This window comes from Bos javanicus, chromosome 14 (genome assembly GCF_032452875.1).
Source record: "Bos javanicus breed banteng chromosome 14, ARS-OSU_banteng_1.0, whole genome shotgun sequence".
Classification (NCBI taxonomy): domain Eukaryota; kingdom Metazoa; phylum Chordata; class Mammalia; order Artiodactyla; family Bovidae; genus Bos; species Bos javanicus.
In genome coordinates, this window is record NC_083881.1 from 32,276,885 (window position 1) to 32,296,634 (window position 19,750).

The window sequence follows — 19,750 nt, forward strand, 5'->3', positions numbered from 1 at the left end:
CTTTCTCTTCACTGAATTACTATAGTAGAGGCTATAAAAATAGCCTTGGGCTTCCCAGGTGGCGCGTGTGGTAAAGAACCCGGCTGCCAATGCAGGAGACTTAAGAGATGCCAGTTCGATCCGTAGGTGGGGAAGATCCTCTGGAGAAGAAAATGGCACCCCACTCCAGTATTCTTACCTGGAGAATCCCATGGACAGAGGAGCCTGGAGAGCTATAGTCCATGGGATCGCAAAGAGTCAGACACAACGGAAGCAACTCAGCATACACAGCACACATAAAAGTGGTCAGCTTTTTCCTCATTGAAATAAACAAAGAAACAAAGCTATCTTGAATTGAACAGCAAACTCAAAACTTGCCTTCTTCCTTATTTTCCCCTCTAGATCCTTGACACTCAAAATTTGGTCCATAGACTGACAGCATTGGCATCACTTGGGAGATGGTTAGAAATGCAGAATCTCAGGCCCCATCCAATACTTACTGAATCAGAATCTGCATTTCAACAAGACCACCCCCGCCCAGGTGATTGATACGCATGTCAAAGATTGAGACCCTCAGCTCCAGAATATTGCTCTCAGGACTTTAATTTTTGTCATGACCCAACTTCCTGAAATGCTGCTCTGTATTTTGGCTGGATCTTCCTCACATCCTACTTGAATTTCAGCCCAGTGCGATAGCGCCTCCCACCTCGTACCCATGTCTTCAAGAGTAGCCCTTGTCTTATAAGAGTAATCATGGACTAAACTGAGAAGTGCAAAGGATATTGAAAGTTCCTGTCTTAATTGAATTTTCTGTCCCATTTGTTTAAACTGACTAGTCTTGTTGGGGTGAAACGTTCATATTTTGACTTCTGAGATGGTGCTTTTCAGATTTTTCTCCTATCCCTTCTCTGCCAACTCTTCATCTGTTGACCCCTTAACTGTTGGCACTCTCTTCTCTTCTCTGCCTCCTGTGCTTTCTACATAAACAATTGTATTGATCCTCTTTGCTGGGGATTTCTGAATTTCTTTGCTCAGATTCCTTGAATTCTGTAGCCAAGATCTAATTGTTTATTATTCATCAATGCCCCTTTGGCACCTTAAAATCCAGTATTTTCCCCAGTTGAACTTTTCATCTATTCTCTGAAGTTGCTTTACCCCTGGGTGGTCTCTCATTATTTGAGTAACTCCATCTACTCAGCCACTGAGCCCAGAGGCTTAGGAATGATCCTGGGTACTCTCACCTCTCCATCAACTCCATCATCAAACATCAAATACTTGATCTCATTCTCCCCTTCATAACTAATGCTACCTTAATTCCAACCTGGGAATTTGCAGTAGATGCTTACTGTGATTTTGATTTTTGACTTGAACTCCAATGATCCATCCTGTTTCAATGGGTGGGGAGGGATCATGTCACTTCTCTGCTTAAAATTCTTAAATGTTTTTCCTCTTGTGTATATAATAATGTTCACTTTGTAAGTTTCAAAACCTGCCTCTGCTTTGTCCTCCTGTATTTTTCACTCACTTTCATTCAAGACGGACACCAATTGCTCCTATGGTCCCAAATGTCCAGGTTATTTCTTGATTCAGTACCTCTTTTAGGGCTGTTCTTTCTTTTCTTCTTGTTTTTTTTTTTTTTTTAATATTGGAGTATAGTTGATTTAAAATGTTGTGTTAGCTTCAGGTATACAGCAAAGTGAGTCAGATATGCATATACGTATATTTACTCTTTTTTAGATTCTTTTCCCATATAATCCATGACAAAGTATTGAGTAGAGTTCCCTGTGCTGTGCATTAGTAGGTCCTTTTAGTTATCTATTCTATATGTAATAATGAGTATATGTCAGTCCCATTCTCCAATTTATCCCACCCTTTTTCTTACCTCCTGGTAACCATAACTTTGTTTTCTACGTCTGTTGCTCTATTTCTGTTTTATAGATAAGTTCATTTGTACAACTCCCCCCCCACCACCTTCTTTTTTTCAAAGATTCCAGGCTGTTCTTTCTGCTGATAATGTCCCTCCCTCCCTCCTTCAGTGCTCAGCTTAGTCCAGAAAAACCACTTAATATTTCTGGAAGTGAATTTTAGTGAGAAGAAAATGGATACTGTCTTCTTGAATATCAATTATGTTCTTTAACATGTTTAATAACATGTTGAATAATTATTTGCTTGCAAAGGAAGTTTCTTCTAACATGCTTATGATAATTTTGTAATCATTGATATTAGTTACATATATTGTATTTAGCAGTGGTGCTTTGTAAATGTTGATTTGTTCAGAATATCAAATAGTATTGATTGGCAGGTCCTGAAAATCTTAACTCACTGGTTAGAATATGCCACTGTATCTGTGCAAATAAATGGTGGACAGTTGATGTTTTCTGATTAATTTTATTCTCCACAAATTCTCTGCTTCCTGACTCTTTGTACATATCCTAAACTCATTTTCTTTGCAAATCCAGTTCACTCCTAGTTGCTATGGACTTGATTTTTTTTTAAAGAATTTCTTTTGTCATTAAAAAAAAATGAAAGTGAAGACTATTTTAATGTTTAGAGATTTTGTAGACTAAATGAAGGTAAAAAGGCCTGTACTTCTGGTTTTCTCATTTTGCCATTATATTTGCATGTATAGAACATTAGATTGATTAGATTTTTGAAAGGGGAAGTAACTGATTAGCATGATAGAGATCTCTTTATAATATCCCTTCAAACGAATTCTTAGATGGGGTGGGAAGATATTCTCTTCAATACAGTTTGAATGGCCAAATAAATAGAGAATGTTTGAGAAGGCATTGCCATTAGAGCCAAATTCATCAAGAACTCTTCTGTCCATGGAATTATCCAGGCAAGAATACTGGAGTGGGCAGCTGTTCCCTTCTCCAGGGAATCTTCCCAACCCAGGGATTGAACCCGGCCCTCCCACGTTGCAGGCAGATTCTTTACCATCTGAGCCACCAGGGAAGCCCATGAACACACTGCTAAGTCACTTTAGTCGTGTCCCTGTGCGACCCCATAGATGGCAGCCCACTAGGCTTCCCTGTCCCTGGGATTCTTCAGGCAAGAACATTGGAGTGGGTTGCCATTTTCCTCTCCAATGCATGAAATTGAAAAGTGAAAGTGAAGTCGCTCAGTCGTGTCTGACCCTCAGCGACCCCATGGACTGCAGCCTACCAGGCTCCTCCATCCGTGGGATTTTCCAGGCAAGAATACTGGAGTGGGGTGCCATTACCTTCTCCGCCATGAACATACTAGCTAGATCTTTATTATATTTTGAAACTGCGATGGACTTGTGGACACAGGGTGGGTGGGAAGTGGAGCGTATGACACATTGGGAGAGTAGCATTGACATATATACCGTGTGCATAGATAGCTATTAAGAAGCTGCTGTATAGCATAGGGAGCTCAGCTCATGATGACCTAGAAGGGTGGGAAAAGGGATGGGATGGGAGGGAGGTTCAAGAGGGAAGGGAGATATATATATATTAAAAACTAACACAAAATTATAAAGCAGTTATACTCTAAAAATTTGCTATATGGAACTTAAAGTTGCTTCCCTATGTTACATGGGATAGAAATGAATCATATTCCTATAATTAGTTTTTGGCAATTTTCTCATTTGTATTTAAAGGAACTGTGGCTGCAGCCGCTGGTCTTCACCCTGGGCAGTGTATCATCAAAGTCAACGGAATCAATGTCAGCAAAGAGACACACGCCAGCGTAATTGCCCACGTCACGGCCTGCAGGAAGTACCGGAGACCAACGAAGGTAAATGCCCTCGGTGCAGCTGTAATGGCGAGCGTGCTCAGAAGGCCCTGAGGGTGGCATGAGATGATGCCAGAACTGTCTGTGGTTTCCACTGCCAGGTTCATGTTTAAGCGCAGCATTGTCAGTCTCATAATGCTTCTTTTATGTGTATAATTAGTTATAATCGATTCTGCTTAAGTGGCCACAGTTTGCTGCTGTAGTATTAGCACCAGTTTAAACAGTGTCCTGGGCTATTTTCATTTTCCTTGTGATGAGTTTTCAAATAGTTAAGTGTTTATCAAATTGAAATCTAAAGGCCTGAACTATTTTCTTGACAGATGCTTTAGAATCTGTAATGGTCAGCATATCTTTTGTTGGTATATATGAATTATAAATGCTTACACTGTTTATTATAAAACTTCTGTGAGAAAAAATTGTAGGTTATACTTTATAGAGTCCACGATTGACTGTTGGATATGTTTTATTTAGGTAACTGAATTTAGCTCTTAAAAGAAAATACCACAATGTGCTTGCCATTACTTAAAATTTTAAGCATTGTCCTCTGATTCAAACTTTACATCCCATACAAAAAAAAAAAAGTTAAAATCCTATTTGGTAAGCTAAACTTACTATCTCATGAGTATTGGGTTAGAAAAAGAAAATTCTCTCAAATTAATTGAGTGCAAAAGGAATTCTAAAGGAGAGGCATTCTGTTTTTTTCTGTCATGCACCTAAAATACTCCTTTTTTTGGATTTGGGAATATGATTTTGTGTCCAAAATAGAAAGCTGAATGACTACTTTCTCTTGGGCCAGGACTGACATCCTGCAAAATACTGAGCCTCCAAGAAAATAGCTAATCAATTCTGCTTACTAGTAAGGTCAAACAAGCATAGCAAATTGGAATTCACATGCCGATCCATAGGTTACTTGGATTAACAGTAGTTTCATACATATTTATTAAACTATGTTAGTGAATGAAGTTTTAAAAAGATACTGAAATGATCAGATCTTTCCCCTTATGCCAGAATTTTAAGAATTAGTTAAACTGAGTTGAGTTGAGTTTCTTTTCATTTCCCTTATCTTCCTTGTTGGAGAGGTGTTGACCAGTGAAATAATTAAGAAAAGGAGTAAATAAACAGAGAAATTCACCAGGTAAATAACACACTCTAGCAGGTATCCATTGCTGCAAAACAGACTGTTTCAAACTTTGTGACTTGGAACAACAGTGATTAATTATTTCTCTTGCTTCTCCGGTTGACTTGGTGTTGGTTCCTTGAGGGCTTCATTCTGCTGGGAACTGACTGGTGCTGGGGTCCCCTCCTGAAGGTTTCTCACTCAAGAGCCACTCCACCTGGCTCTCCTTTCCAGTCCTAAGCATAATTCTCCTTTCTACATAGTGTCTAGGTTTCAAGAGGGAATATTCCAAGTGATGATCTCTATATTGTGCTTGTTACTAGCCCTCCGAAAAGTCAGATCACATGACCAAGCCCAGGGTCAGAAGGAGCTACACAAAGGTTTGGATTCTGGGGGATTGGTTCCTTGAAGGTCACAACCAGTTACCAAAGTTTATTTGCATGATTAAGTGTTAACTAGCACTTTAATGATGTGGTATTGGTGCTTAGTTGCTCTGACTCGTAGCAATGTCATGGACTTTAGCCCACCAGGTTTCTCTATCTATGGAATTTTCCAGGCAAGAATACTGGAGTGGGTTGCTCTTTCCTTCTCCAGGGGATCTTCCTGATCCAGGGATTGAGCCCTCATCTCTTGCATCTCCTGCATTGGCAGTTGGATTCTTTACCACTGCGCCACCTGGGAAGCCTTTTAATGATATGTGAAAATGAAGTTGCTCAGTCATGTCCGACTTTTCGAAGCCGAGCCCCAGGCTCCTCCATCCGTGGGATTTTCTAGGCAGGAGTACTGGAGTGGGTTGCCATTCCCTTCTCCAGGGGATCTTTCCAACCTGGGGATTGAACCCAGGTCTCCTGCATTGCAGGCTTTACCATCTGAGCCACCAGGGAAGCCCTTCAGTTCAGTTCAGTTCAGTTCAGTTCAGTTGCCCAGTCATGTCCAAGCCCTTAATGATGTATAAATGAAATGAAAGTCTCTTAGTCATGTCTGTTTCTTTGCGACCCCATGGACTATACAGTCCATGGAATTCTCCAGGCCAGAATACTGAAGTGGGTAGCCTTTCCCTTCTCCAGGGGATCTTCCCAACCCAAGGATCGAACCCCCGTCTCACGCATTGCAGGCAGATTCTTTACCAGCTGAGCTATCAGGGAAGGCTTTAATAATGTATAGCACTACAATAATTAAACACAATTGTGAAGATGGATAATACAAATTATATCACACTTCAGTCGTGCAACTCATCTTATCACCCTACCTAGGAAAACTACAAACATTAAAGTAATGCAACCCTCTAAATGTTTACTTGGTAGCCATTTCGTCTTTCTCATTTATCTGAATAAGATAGGGAACTGCTACTTAAAAAATATAGGATCATTTATGATGTAGAAGGATTAAAAGGTAGTTATATCAGTTGGGGGCCCCATAAGTTGAAAGATCTTCTTCCAGTTTTCTTATTGGTTTGATTCACGAAAAACATTAAGTGTATTTAAAACATGTGTGACTGTTACGAGAGAGCTTTTTAGAGACTTCCCTGGTAGTCCAGTGGTTGCGATTCACCTTCCAGTTCAGGGGATGCAGGCTCAATCCCTGGTGAGGGAACTAAGATCCCACATGCCTCATGGCCAAAAACTAAAACCTAAAACAGACAGAACACTGTAACAAATTCAATGAAGACTATAAAACTAGTCTACATAAAAAATATTTTTTAAAGAAGTATATTTAAATCATCTGTACACTTACAGATGACTGCTTCTTCAGAAAAGTATCCATCTACCATTTATTTTGTTTACAAATGTAATTTATAGTTCATTATATGATATGCTTGAGTCATTTGAGTAAGACATTTGGGAAATACATCTTATTTAAAAAACTATCTTTGGAAGAAAAAACCCTCAAGCTTAAAAAGGTCAGTTTGTTAAAAACAATATTAATTGCCATTGACTTCCTGTCAGTTTTAGACACTGACTTTCCTTCTCTCTCAAATTTTATTGTATTTAAACTAGAAGGGTGAATAAGATTGTCAGCTCTTCTTCTGAAGTACATTTATGAAATGGATATGCATTTTAGGAAACACTGATAGTAAATACCTCTGAGGTTTCTTTCCTTCATTTCCAGCAAGATTCCATACAATGGGTTTATAATAGTGTTGAGAGTGCTCAGGAAGACCTTCAGAAGTCCAACTCCAAACCACCAGGAGATGAAGCAGGGGATTCCTTTGACTGTAAAGTAGAAGGTGGGTTTCTTCTTCTCCTCTTGGGTTTATAGGATTCTTTGTCAATGTGCCATTGCCGAGTCCCAATTGTTAAAAACCTTATATGTTCAGGTGACTACCTTAGTCATCATCTCAAATAGATGTCACGCCAAATCCCTAAGTCATAATTGCTCACGGCTAACGTGGAATAACTACGACGCTTTCTTAGGCTCTCTGTTAGATATTTTACATGGATTACCTTACCAGCTTATCAGAAATGAAGCTCTATTTTGTTGTTCAGTCACTCAGTCGTGTCCAACTCTTTTCTACCCCATGGGACTGCAGCATAACAGACTTCCCTGTCCTTCACCATCTCCCAGAGTTTGCTCAAACTCATGTCCAGTGAGTCAGTGATGCCATCCAACCATCTCATTCTCTGTTATCCCCTTCTCTTCCTGCCTTCAGTCTTTCCCAGCATCAGAGTCTTTCCAGTGAGTCGGCTCTTTGCATTAGCTGGTCAAAGTATTAGAGCTTCAGCTTCAGCATCAGTCCTTCCAATGAATATTCAGGGTTGATTTCTCTTAGGATTGACTGCTTTGATCTCCTTGCAGTCCAAGGGACTCTCAGGAGTCTTCTCCAACACCACAGTTCAAAAGCATCAAAATTATCACCACCCTAACTTTATGGAGAAGAAATTGAGGTCCACGGAGGTTAATGAATGTGCCCAAGCTAGTAAGTGGTAGAATGAGGATTCAAACCCCAGCTATGATGTGTTTCCTTGTTTTGAGTTTAAATGTTGTGTCAGCCTTCCCACTCCAATGTGGTTCACAAACCATGAGCACCTGCATCACATAAGATGGAGATACAGAGGCTCAGCCCCACCCTCGATCTACTGGGTGAGAATCTCAATTTTAGCAAGATAATATCTGTATGTACAATAAAATTTGAGAAGCCCTAGTTTAGAAAGTTCATAGTTCCTTTGAAATTATGTTTTTTCTGCTCTTGCCTATTTTATATTTACTGGTCCTGCCTTTATTCTAGGAATTAATTGTTTTAAGTAAACTAGTACTGTATTTCTACTTAGTATTTACTGTTAGAATCCTCATTCCTCAGCAGTTTCTTGCTTGAGACTACATTTTTTTTTTTTTCACTGGCTGACTGATTGTTGGCCAAAAACCTATAGGAATATATTCAGGATGGAAATTTTATTACAGTCAACAGTGATACATTTTCTCAATGAGTTAGCCTCAGAAGATGCTGTTTGGAAAAATTCAGGCACTCTCTGCTGAAAAAATAATTATTGCATCTCCTTTCTGCTTCAGTATGATTTTCTGTATTTTTTCTGCTTTGAGAAAATATTCATCCAATGTTTGAGGCAGTTTTAGGAACCCTGACTTGAGGCTATGCATGATTTTAATGAAAAAATTGTATGTTTCATGTTGATACAGATATAAGTAGGTATGCATATGGTCCATAGATCAAAATGGGGTGTGCAAAGATAAAACTAGTCATATTAGAAGGGTAAAGGTTGGATCCGTCAATTTTGTATTTTTTTCCAATGCTCTTCTTTTTAAAAACGTTAGCTAGATACTTCATTTAGCACATCAGATTTAGTCACCCTTTAAAACCTCTAAAAAATATTCAGAGAGATTCAGATTATTTGAAGAGACTAAAAAACCCTTCCTGAATTTGCTGAATTAAAGTTGTCTTTTTTCCAGAGGTAATTGACAAGTTCAACACCATGGCGATCATCGACGGGAAGAAAGAGCACGTGAGTTTGACGGTGGACAATGTCCACCTGGAGTATGGTGTTGTGTATGAGTATGACAGCACCGCTGGGATCAAGTGCAACGTGGTGGAGAAGATGATCGAGCCCAAAGGCTTCTTCAGCCTCACTGCCAAGGTACGAGTGATCCTATCAGAGAAAGATATTATGATGTCAGTAAAACAACTCAAGTCCTCAGCCACCCCCACTTTAAAAAATGAAATAGCTGTGAATGCTTCAGCTGTCCGCTCATTCAAGTTCTCTTTCTTGTTCTTTTTTCCCCCATTACTCAACTGTGTATAGTCTTTTTTTTTTTAATTGACCTCTTTTGGAGCACAGTGTTATGTTAGATGGGCTGCTTGCCCAAGCGAGTATTAGTTGGTTTGGCAAAGGTTCTCTGCATTTAGTAAGTTTGCTACGTCTGTGAATTCAGTATCGTGAAAACGTTTCAGATGGTTTTCATGACAGATGGTGCTTTCCTAAATGTACATAATCCTCTGAAGAATATTTGAAGTCGTAAAATGCATTCAAATTCTGTAAGGCTCATGTTTATTTCATATAGTTTCTCGAAGCTTAAAGACTAGTTTATGAATAGATCTTCAGATGTGTATATAATTCTTAGTTGTGAAGAGTCTTGTCCTTAGTCCTTAAAGCAAGACAGGGAGGGAGGAAGAGGATCTTCATCCAAATGGATAAAACACATGGTAAGTAGGAGGTCACCCTGTTTGCTTTCTGCGATCCTTCCACAAAGTAAATTGGTCAGACTCCTATTGCACCCTCCGCAGGTCAGAATGTTTGTGTTCCGTCTACTTTTACATCACCCTGGGAGGATTCAGGTACAACAAGAAACATGTGTCTTCACCACCTTTATTTCTTCATTTCAGTTCGTGTTTCAAATATGTATAGTTGAGACAGATCTAGTAATAATAGCAGGTATTTTTAAAATTTTAGTGGAAGAAAATAATAGAAAAATCCAAATGCACTATTTCAAAAATAATTATTTTATGGTTTTCTTTTATATTCTGAAAGTCAATTTCTTTTTTCATTTGTTTTTTTAAATTTAATTGGAGGGTAATTGCTTTACAATATGAAGTCAGCTTCTTAAAATTATCCCATCATTATGATGACATTGTACCACTATATGTATCTATTGATAAAGAATCTATAGTTTCAAAATTCAACCCATTCCCAACTATTAATAAATTACACTACTGAGAAGATCTATAGAAGACTTTGAGACCAGTTTATTGTAATTATTTTATCTCATTTTCTAACTCTTTGAAATTTACAAAATTACGTGGTTTATTTTATATATGACAACTATACAACTTAATACTGTATATATTTCTATTTTACACATGAAGAAAGTCAAAGAAATTAAGAAATTTAACCAAGACCACACTGCTAATGATAAAGTGAGCTCTGATTTCTAGACTAGTTATTAAACCAAAAACTCACACTCCATATTGTGCAAGACAGGGAAATGGAAGTGGTGAGGGAGCTCAAATAAACATCTAATACATTGTCTATCTCACACTATATTATAAAAATCTGATGCAAAGTTGCAATCAGTCATTGTGATCTTTGAACAATCATAAATGCTACATATACATAATGTTCGTGCTCAGTTGCTTCAGTCGTGTCCAACTCTTTGTGACCCTGTGGACCATAGCCCACCAGGCTCCTCTGTCCGTGGAATTCTCCAGACAAGAATACTGGAGTGGGTTGCCATGCCCTCCTCCAGGGGATATTTCCAACCCAGGGATTGAGCCTGCATCTATTATGTCTCCTGCATTGGCAGGCGGGTTCTTTACCACTAGTACCACCTGGGAAGCCCATATATAATAATACACATAATTAATTCTCTGTTCATTGGAAATTCTCAGTGATTCATGATGTACACACACACATGCTGCCTTATAATCAATTCAGATAGCCAAAAGATTTACTAATTGAGCACATCACATGAATGGTTTTATCTGCTGCTTTCATCAGACAGAGTTCAGACACTAGAAGCAATGTTGTTTTTTAACTTTGGCAAGAGAAAGTCTCATTTATTCCATCCTTCTTTGAACATTTGTTTATGATAAACGCACTCTCTGTATCAGGCTCTGTAGCAAGAAAGGATATGGTTTTCCTTAGTTTTTGTTGTTCCACTACCAAGTGGAGGAAAAAAAAAATGTTCTGAATAACTCTGACTAAAATATGGGCAGTGTGTTCCCACATCAGAGTGTACCGATTTATTCAGCAGGGCGTCTTTGAAGTCCCCTCACCTCCCTCAGGCAGCCTTTTGTAGCCAGCAGAAGGGAAAACGGGAGATGCCAGACACACAAGTCCATCACTTCGCTGCCAGGGTTTATTGAACACAGAAATCCCAGGCAGCTAAAAGAAGCACTCGGGGAAAAAACACCCTATGTTGTGGAATTGTGAACATTTTATTTGGCTGATTTTGAAGCTTTTATTTTCTTCTTCTGTTTTATGTGTGTGTGTGTGTGTCTACAGATTCTTGAAGCCCTGGCTAAAAGCGATGATCATTTCGTACAAAACTGCACCAGCCTTAGCTCTCTGAATGAAGTGATACCTACTGACCTTCAAAGTAAATTCAGTGCCATTTGTAGTGAAAAAATTGAGCGCATATGTCAGAGAATATCCAGTTATAAAAAGGTAAAGTAAAGGCTCTGTGTATTTCACACGTGATTATTATTTAAATTATTATTGTAATGTCAAATTTAATTCAGTGTTTGATGTTTTATTCCTTATTTATGTACCAGTTTATTGAAATAATGATAAGATTTATAAAGCATTTTAGAGTTTTTCAAATGCCTTTATATCCTTTACCTCATTTGATCTTTGCAAGCTAAGTCATTATTTCATGTTTTCCAATATAATAACCGAGACCTAGACAATTAAATTGGGATTCCCAGGTGGCACAGTGGTAAAGAATCCACCAGCCAGTGCAAGAGAAGCAGGAGATGTGAGTTCAATCCCTGGGTTGGGAAGATCCCCTGGAGGAGGAAATGGCAACCCACTCCAGGATTCTTGCCTGAAAATTCCATGGACAGAGGAGCTTGGCGGGCTACGGGCTGTGGTTTCACAAAGTCAGACACAACTGAGCATGCATGCCTGCATTCATGCAAAGAATTAAATTTCTTACTGGCAAGTATAGAGTTGGGATGTTAATCCAAACCACCTAATCCTGAAGTCACATTTTAAAATGATACAGTAGTTGTTCTTTCCCTGTTCTCTCAATAGAGGGAACAGGGTCCTCAATCAGAAAGTATTTGGAACACAGGCTGTTTCCTTCATTAATTGAGCGTATTAATTGAGCACCTTTTATGTGTGAAGCTGTTCTTGGTTCCAGGAATATGGCAGCAAAGATTCTTCCCTCATGATGTTTCCATTTGAGTGGGGGAGACAGCAACAACATGTCTACAAAGGGGAAAATAAACTATTGACGAGAATTATGAGGACAACCATGGTGGGAAGTACCAGTGTGGGAACTCTGAACTGGGTACTAGAGAAAGCATCCTTAGGAAAGCTTGTATTTAAACGACAAGTAGAGCTCTTTCTCCAAAAGGGAGGAAGAAGCCTCCAGGTAGACAGAACAGCTGGTGGTGGTGTTCAGTTGCCCAGTCGTGTCCAGCTCTTCATGACCCCACGGACTGCAGCATACCAGGCCTCCCTGTCCCTCACCATCTCCCGAGATCCACCTATGTTCATGTCCATTGAATCGGTGACGCCACCCAACCATTTCATCCTCTGTTGCCCTCTTCTCATTCTGCCTTCAGTCTTTCCCAGAATTAAAGGTTTTTCCAATGAGTCAGCCGTTGGCATCAGGTGGCCAAAGTATTGGAGCTTCAGCATCAGTCCGTTAGGCCTCAAAGCAGAAAGAAGGCCAGGGTGTCAGGTGGAAAGAGATTAGTCCTAAGGGTGGAGACTTCAGCAGGGACCAGCATGAGATGCTGTGAAACTCTGTACCTTTCAGGACTTTGGGTTTTCTTCTTACATCAAGGAGAAGTTGGAAGTTTTTAGATATAATGGTGGCTTCATTTAACGTAGGTTTTAAAAGGTCATGCTGGGAACTTCTGTGGCGGTGCAGTAGTCAACACTTTGCCTGCCAGTGCAGGGGTGTGGATCCAATCCCTGGTCAGGGAGCTGAGACCCCACATGCCTCGTCACCCAAAAACCAAAACATAAAGCAGAAACAATATTGTAACAGACTTAATAAAGATAGTCTACATCACATCCAAAAAAAAAGAGCTGGCTTCCCTGTAGGAATAGATTGCAAGGTGCAATCTTGCAATCTAGAGAGGTGTGTCCAGGTGAGTGATGGTGGTGGCATAGACTCTGGTGAAGACAGAGGAGACAGAGAACATTTAGCGAATTTGACAATATATTTTATAGACAGAGTAAATAAAAATGCATCTCCAAAACATATTTTTTAATATATTTTAATTTTTTTTCTATTCGTATCAATGGGAAGATAGCTAATTAAATTATTTTCTTCAAAGTGAGGCTGGTTGCATGGATATTTTGTTTGCACATGTGTGTGGGGGAGTTTAATAGCCAATGAATGACCTAAAAGGAAGAGTCTCCTCACCAGAAAGTGAATTAGCCAAATTCCCTGGTGGCTCAGACGGTAAAGCGTCTTTCTACAATGTGGGAGACCTGGGTTCGATCCCTGGGTGGGGAAGATCCCCTGGAGAAGGAAATGGCAATACACTCCAGTACTATTGCCTGGAAAATCCCGTGGACAGAGGAGCCTGGTAGGCTTATACAGTCCATGGGGTCACAAAGAGTCCGACATGACTGAGCAACTTCACTTTCACTTTTCCCTTGATCTTGAAGTTCTTGCCTGCGGAAGTGTGACTGAATACATCTCTGTTCTTTAAGCTAAAAAAAAAAAAAAAAAAAAGAGTGAGAGAGAGACTAGTTGCTTAAAATTTGATGGTCATACTAGGAAATATTATCTATCCCAGTGTATGTGAATATGACTTAACTGACTATGCTTGATATGGTAAATAAAAGATAAGCCCTTTTGTGTCCAGATACATCCATTTAAAAATAGGCAAATGCATGAAAGAATACCCAAGGAATTTCAATCTTGGTTACCTCAGGTAGGAGAAAGAAAAGAGGACTCGCTGTGTTTTTCTTTAAGGCCTTCCTATACTGTTTGGCTGGATGGAGGAGCCTGGAAGGCTGCAGTCCATGGGGTCGCTGAGGGTCGGGTACGACTGAGCGCCTTCACTTTCACTTTTCACTTTCATGCATTGGAGAAGGAAATGGCAACCCACTCCAGTGTTCTTGCCTGGAGAATCCCAGGGACAGGGGAGCCTGGTGGGCTGCCGTCTGTGGGGTCGCACAGAGTCGGACACGACTGAAGCGACTTAGCAGCATACTGTTTGGCTTGTTAAGTTGAATATATATAGATGTCATAATTTTATGAAGAAAAAGTGATATTCAAGATCACTGTATAACTGTCATATCTGTTCACCCTCTTTCCATGACTGCTGTTGACCCCTTTGAGTTTGAGAACGATTCCACGAATAAGCCTTGCGGAAGCCGAAGAACAGAAGATTTTCTTTTTACTTCTCCTGTCCCTTTGAGATGTGACAGTTCTTTGAAGTTAAATTTAAAAGCTCTAAACAAATGCAAATTAGTAGTTCCCTTTTGAACACATTTTGAAAAGAGAGTCATTCTACTTCAGAGATAGATCTGTATAAAGTATGGTAGGGTTCAGGCAGATTCTGGTTATCAAACTTGTCACGGTTCTGTGTCTCGTTTTTCTACCTCGTTTTCAATTTCTTCCTATTTTCTCTCCATTCATTCAAACAACAAAAGCAGTAGAAGTAGCTTAAAGAAATATACATAGGGGAAGGTAAACTATCTAAGTAAAAGCAAAACATTAGGATGAGGGCACATTACATAGGGTATTGATTCAGCTGCTTTAAGAAGGGCCAAGACAACACAGACTTAAAGCAGAAAGTTTATTTCTCACTCTTGTGAAAGCCCAACGGATAGGGGTCCAGTGTGCTGGGGCTTGATGATCTTCTGCGGATCCTCCTATATTTTTGTTTTCTCCTCTAGGATATTGCCCTCTTCCACAAAGCCAAAGTTGGCTCACCACCATCATGTATAAATGAATTCCCCTTAAACGGGGAAAGAGAAAGCAGAGAGTGAATTGCTTCCTTTTGAGGGCAGGACCCAGAAGTTGTACACACCATCCCTATTTACATCTTGTTAGAGTCGGACAGGACTGAGTGACTTCACTTTCACTTTTTACTTTCATGCATTGGAGAAGGAAATGGCAACCCACTCCAGTGTTCTTGCCTGGAGAATCCCAGGGACGGTGGAGCCTGATGGGCTGCCATCTATGGGGTCGCACAGAGTCGGACATGACTGAAGCGACTTAGCAGCAGCAGCAGCAGATTTTAGTGCAAAGGAGGCTGGGACATGTAGTCTCAAACTGGGCATCCATGTGCCAAAGTAGGGGCTTCCTCGGTGGCTCAGCGATACAGAAGACTCGGGTTCAGTCCCTGGATCAGAAGGATCCCCTGGAGGAGTTCATGGCAACCCACTTCCAGCATTCTTGCCTGCAGAATCCCATGGGACAGAGGAGCCTGACAGGCTACAGTCCATAGGATCGCAAAGAGTCAGACATGACTGAAGTGACTTAGCACGCATGTGCCAAACTAAAGCTTAAGGAACTTTATTTCTCAGAGAAAGAAGGAGAGAATGAATATCGAAGGAAAATGAACAGGTAAATTTAGAGATAAAGCTATGTTAGAGGGACTTCCCTGGTGGTCCGGTGGTTAAGACTTCACCATCCAATGCAGGGGGTGCGAGTTTGATCCTTGATTGGGGATCTAAGGTCCCACATGTCTCAGGAACAAAAAGACAAATAACAAAAATCTTCCCATAAAACAGATGCAACGCTGTAGCAAATTCAATAAAGACTTTAAAAGTGGTCCACATCAAAAAAGATAATCTTAAAAAAATTATTAGAAGAGATGGTATAAAAATTTTTTATTTCAAAAAAAAAATTTTTTTTAAAAGATGATATTCATTGGAAAAAAAAAGAGAGACAGAGAGAGATGATCTAGATTATCAGAGAATAAAGGGCTATAGGTAAGTAGGTCCTAAGACTCTACCTACTCAAGTGGCATATTCTGTTTGGCCTTCAGCTTCCTGATGGCTAAAATTAAAAAGGAACACTGTCACATATCTATCAGCATCTCTGTAGTATATACATAATTTCTTAAGAGAGGCAGAACTTTCCTTGGATGGAGTTCTAAATGAAATCTCTCACCCGGAGTTTCAGAGGCAACAACAGGAATGTCAGGGCAGTGCCCTTAAACATAGCCCTGCAAAAGAAGCAGACATCCATTTTATGTGGCAGATATGTTTAATGCATTCCTTAATGAAATATCAGAGGTCAAAAAACTGAAGTCCACAAAAGCAAGTTTGTTGCAATATGGAACAGGAAGACTAGAAAATTACTTACTAAATGTGTACCCTTTGTGTAGGCAATGGGACCTTAAGTCAGTTATTTGAAGAAGACTTCCCTCTCCCGCTTACTGTCCACTTGAGAAGAAAGGTCAAAATACATGAAGCAATAATAATACTCATTAGCTTCCTTGGAGGTGTTGCCATAATGATTGAATATGCTGGCACTCACCACCCTGCTCTTCCTGCAGTTATGGAGAGCACTGCAGTTTATAACAGTTGATATCAGGCATTGTGTACCATATTTTGGATTTCCTGGGTGGGTCAGTGGTAAAGAATCTACCTGCCAATGCAGAAGACGCAGGAGACACGGGTTCGATCCCTGGGTTGGGAAGATCCCCTAGAGAAGGAAATGGCAACCCACTCCAGTATTCTTGCCTGGAAAATCCCATGGACAGCGGAGCCTGGCGGACTATAGTCCATGGAGTTCCAAAAGAGTCAGACACGACTTAGCAACTAAACAACAAACCATATTTTACAGTTTGCCTGTGTTGTGTAATCTTACCAACACAGTGTTATGAGACACATTTCTTTGATGAAGTGACTCAAGTTCAGAGTGGTCCGCTAACTTGCCCAAAGGCATGCAGCTGGGAACAGCAGTGGAATTTGAACCTTGTTCCCTTTTATTCTAAAACTTATTGTTTGTTTACCAAGGCAATGGCAACTCACTCCAGTACTCTTGCCTGGAAAATCCCATGGACAGAGGGGCCTGGTAGGCTGCAGTCCATGGAGTCCCTAGGAGTCGGACACGACTGAGCGACTTCACTTTCACTTTTCACTTTCATGCATTGGAGAAGGAAATGGCAACCCACTCCAGTGTTCTTGCCTGGAGAATCCCAGGGACGGAGAGCCTGGTGGGCTGCCGTCTATGGGGTCGCACAGAGTCGGATACGACTGAAGCGACTTAGCAGCAGTTGTTACTGTGCTAAACAGCATGGTTCTGACTGCAAATGAGTACATGCTCAATTGCTTAGTTGTGTCCCACTCTTTTCGACCCCATGGACGTAGCCCATGAGGCTCCTCTGTCCATGGAATTTTCCTGGCAAGAATACTGGAGTGGGTTGCCATTTTGTCCTCCAGGGCATCTTCCTGACCCAGGGATAGAACCCCTGTCTCCTGTCTCTCCTGCATTGCAGGCAGATGCTTTATTGTGGAGCCACCAGGGAACTGCAAGGGCAATAGCGTTTCAGAGGAGGAGAAATCCTCTTGGATTGAGTAGTCAGCAGATGCTAGCTGCTGTCAGTTGGAAAGATGTGTCAGATTGATTTGATATCTCTCTTTACTTCATTCTCAAGTAAAGAGAGATATCATAAGCAAAGGCAAAGACTTAGAAATGAGACTGATCTTATTGAGGAAGAGTTGACAGACTGCCTGGGCCAGAAAGGAGGATTTGAGTTGGATGCAATTAAAAAGGAAACCTGACAAAATCTGATTTTTCCAGTGATGTTTCAAAGTGACATAATCATCAGATTTGTTTGTAAGATGTCCATATTGATGGTGATTTGGACTCGAAGAAGCCTTGGGGATGGAGAGAAAAGATCAGTTCAAGCTATGTGCTGAATTGTTTATGACATAAACAATTAAAGAAGGTGTTATTTTTGGTTTCTAACAGCCTGGTTTGAGACAAAATGAGAGGTGTATATGGGGCTTTCCTGCTGGCTCAGATGGTAAAGATGGGCTTCCCTGGTGGCTCTGTTAGTAAAGAATCTGCCTGCAGTGCAGGAGGCCTTCCTGATCCAAAGGTCAGGAAGATCCCCTGGAGAAGGAAATGGCAACTCACTCTTCTAGTATTCTTGCCTGGGAAATTCCATGGACAGAGCAGCCTGGTGGGCTACAATCCATGGGTCACAAAGAGTCTGATGCAACTTAGTGAGTTAACTGAATTGATGAGGGGTGTATGTTATAGGGGATCAGAAGCAGAAAGTATAGGGGTTTCCCCCCAAGTGGGTGATTCTCAAAAACATCCTGGCATATGAGAAGCATCTCCCATTTCCTCAGGAGTAACTGGGTGCTTGGGAACCTTTTAAAGCAGAAGTGGACAGGCTACTGGGCAGTGATTTCAAATGATAAAAAGAATGTTGTTGAAGTTTGAAAGCTCTTGTATGTACATTATTGCTATTTGAGCCTCGAAGTAGCCATGTGTACCGAATACTCTTATCATCCTGCTTTTTTCCTCAGGGAGATTAAGAATTGACTTTGCGTCACATATTTGGCAGGCAGCCAACTAGGTATCAGTCCTATGGAGTACTCTCTCACTTATTTTTATTTTTCATTTAGGAACTAGGACTTCAGTGCTTTAAAAGCAATCCCTTCTTCATCACTTCTTGACCATAAATCTACTTAGAATCATTCAGTTCAGTTCAGTCGCTCAGTCATGTCTGACTCTGTGCGACCCCATGAACTGCAGCACGCCAGGCCTCCCTGTCCATCACCAACTCCCAGAGTCCACTCAAACTCATGTCCATTGAGTCGGTGATACTATCTGACCATCTCATCCTTTCTTGTCCCCTTCTCCTCCTGCACTCAATCTTTCCCAGCATCAGGGTCTTTTCTAATGAGTCAGCTCTTCGCACCAGGTGACCAAAGTATTGGAGTTTCAGCTTCAACATCAGTCCTTCCAATGAACACTCAAGACTGATCTCCTTAAGGATGGACTGGTTGGATCTTCTTGCAGTCCAAGGGACTCTCAAGTGTCTTCTCCAACACCACAGTTCAAAAGCATCAATTCTTCGGTGCTCAGTTTACTTTATAGTCCAACACTCACATCTATACATGACCACTGGAAAAACCATAGCCTTGACTAGACGGACCTTTGTTGACAAAGTAATGTCTCTGCTTTTTAATATGTTGTCTAGTTTGGTCATAACTTTCCTTCCAAGGAGTAAGCATCTGAATTTCATGGCTGCAATAACCATCTTCAGTGATTTTGGAGCCCCCAAAAATAAAGTCTGACACTGTTTCCACTGTTACCCCATCTATTTCCCATGAAGTGATGGGACCAGATGCCATGATCTTAGTTTTCTGAATGCTGAGCTTTAAGCCAACTTTTTCACTCTCCTCTTTCACCTTCATCAAGAGGCTCTTTAGTTCTTCACTTTCTGCCATAAGGGTGGTGTCATCTGCATATCTGAGGTTATTGATATTTCTCCCAGCAATCTTGATTCCAGCTTGTGCTTCTTCCAGTCCAGTGTTTCTCATGATGTGCTCTGCATACAAGTTAAATAAGCAGGGTGACAATATACAGCCTTGACGTACTCCTTTTCCTAGTTGGAACCAGTCTGTTGTTCCATGTCCAGTTCTAACTGTTGCTTCCTGACCTGCATACAGATTTCTCAAGAGGCAGGTCAGGTGGTCTGGTATTCCCATCTCTTTCAGAATTTTCCACAGTTTATTGTGATCGAGACAGTCACAGGCTTTGGCACAGTCAATAAAGCAGAAA

The 19,750-nt window shown here is 40.6% G+C and overlaps 1 protein-coding gene across 2 annotated transcripts in view; it reads left to right on the plus strand.

The window, feature by feature from the left end:
• PREX2 (phosphatidylinositol-3,4,5-trisphosphate dependent Rac exchange factor 2) overlaps positions 1-19,750 on the plus strand; it is a 301,596-nt gene that overhangs the window by 145,759 nt on the left and 136,087 nt on the right. For both annotated transcript variants that reach the window (XM_061438929.1, XM_061438928.1), the window contains exons 20-23: positions 3,605-3,741; positions 6,965-7,082; positions 8,759-8,943; positions 11,308-11,469. In XM_061438929.1, the coding sequence (XP_061294913.1) occupies positions 3,605-3,741; positions 6,965-7,082; positions 8,759-8,943; positions 11,308-11,469 (602 nt within the window). The remainder of the gene's footprint in view (positions 1-3,604; positions 3,742-6,964; positions 7,083-8,758; positions 8,944-11,307; positions 11,470-19,750) is intronic.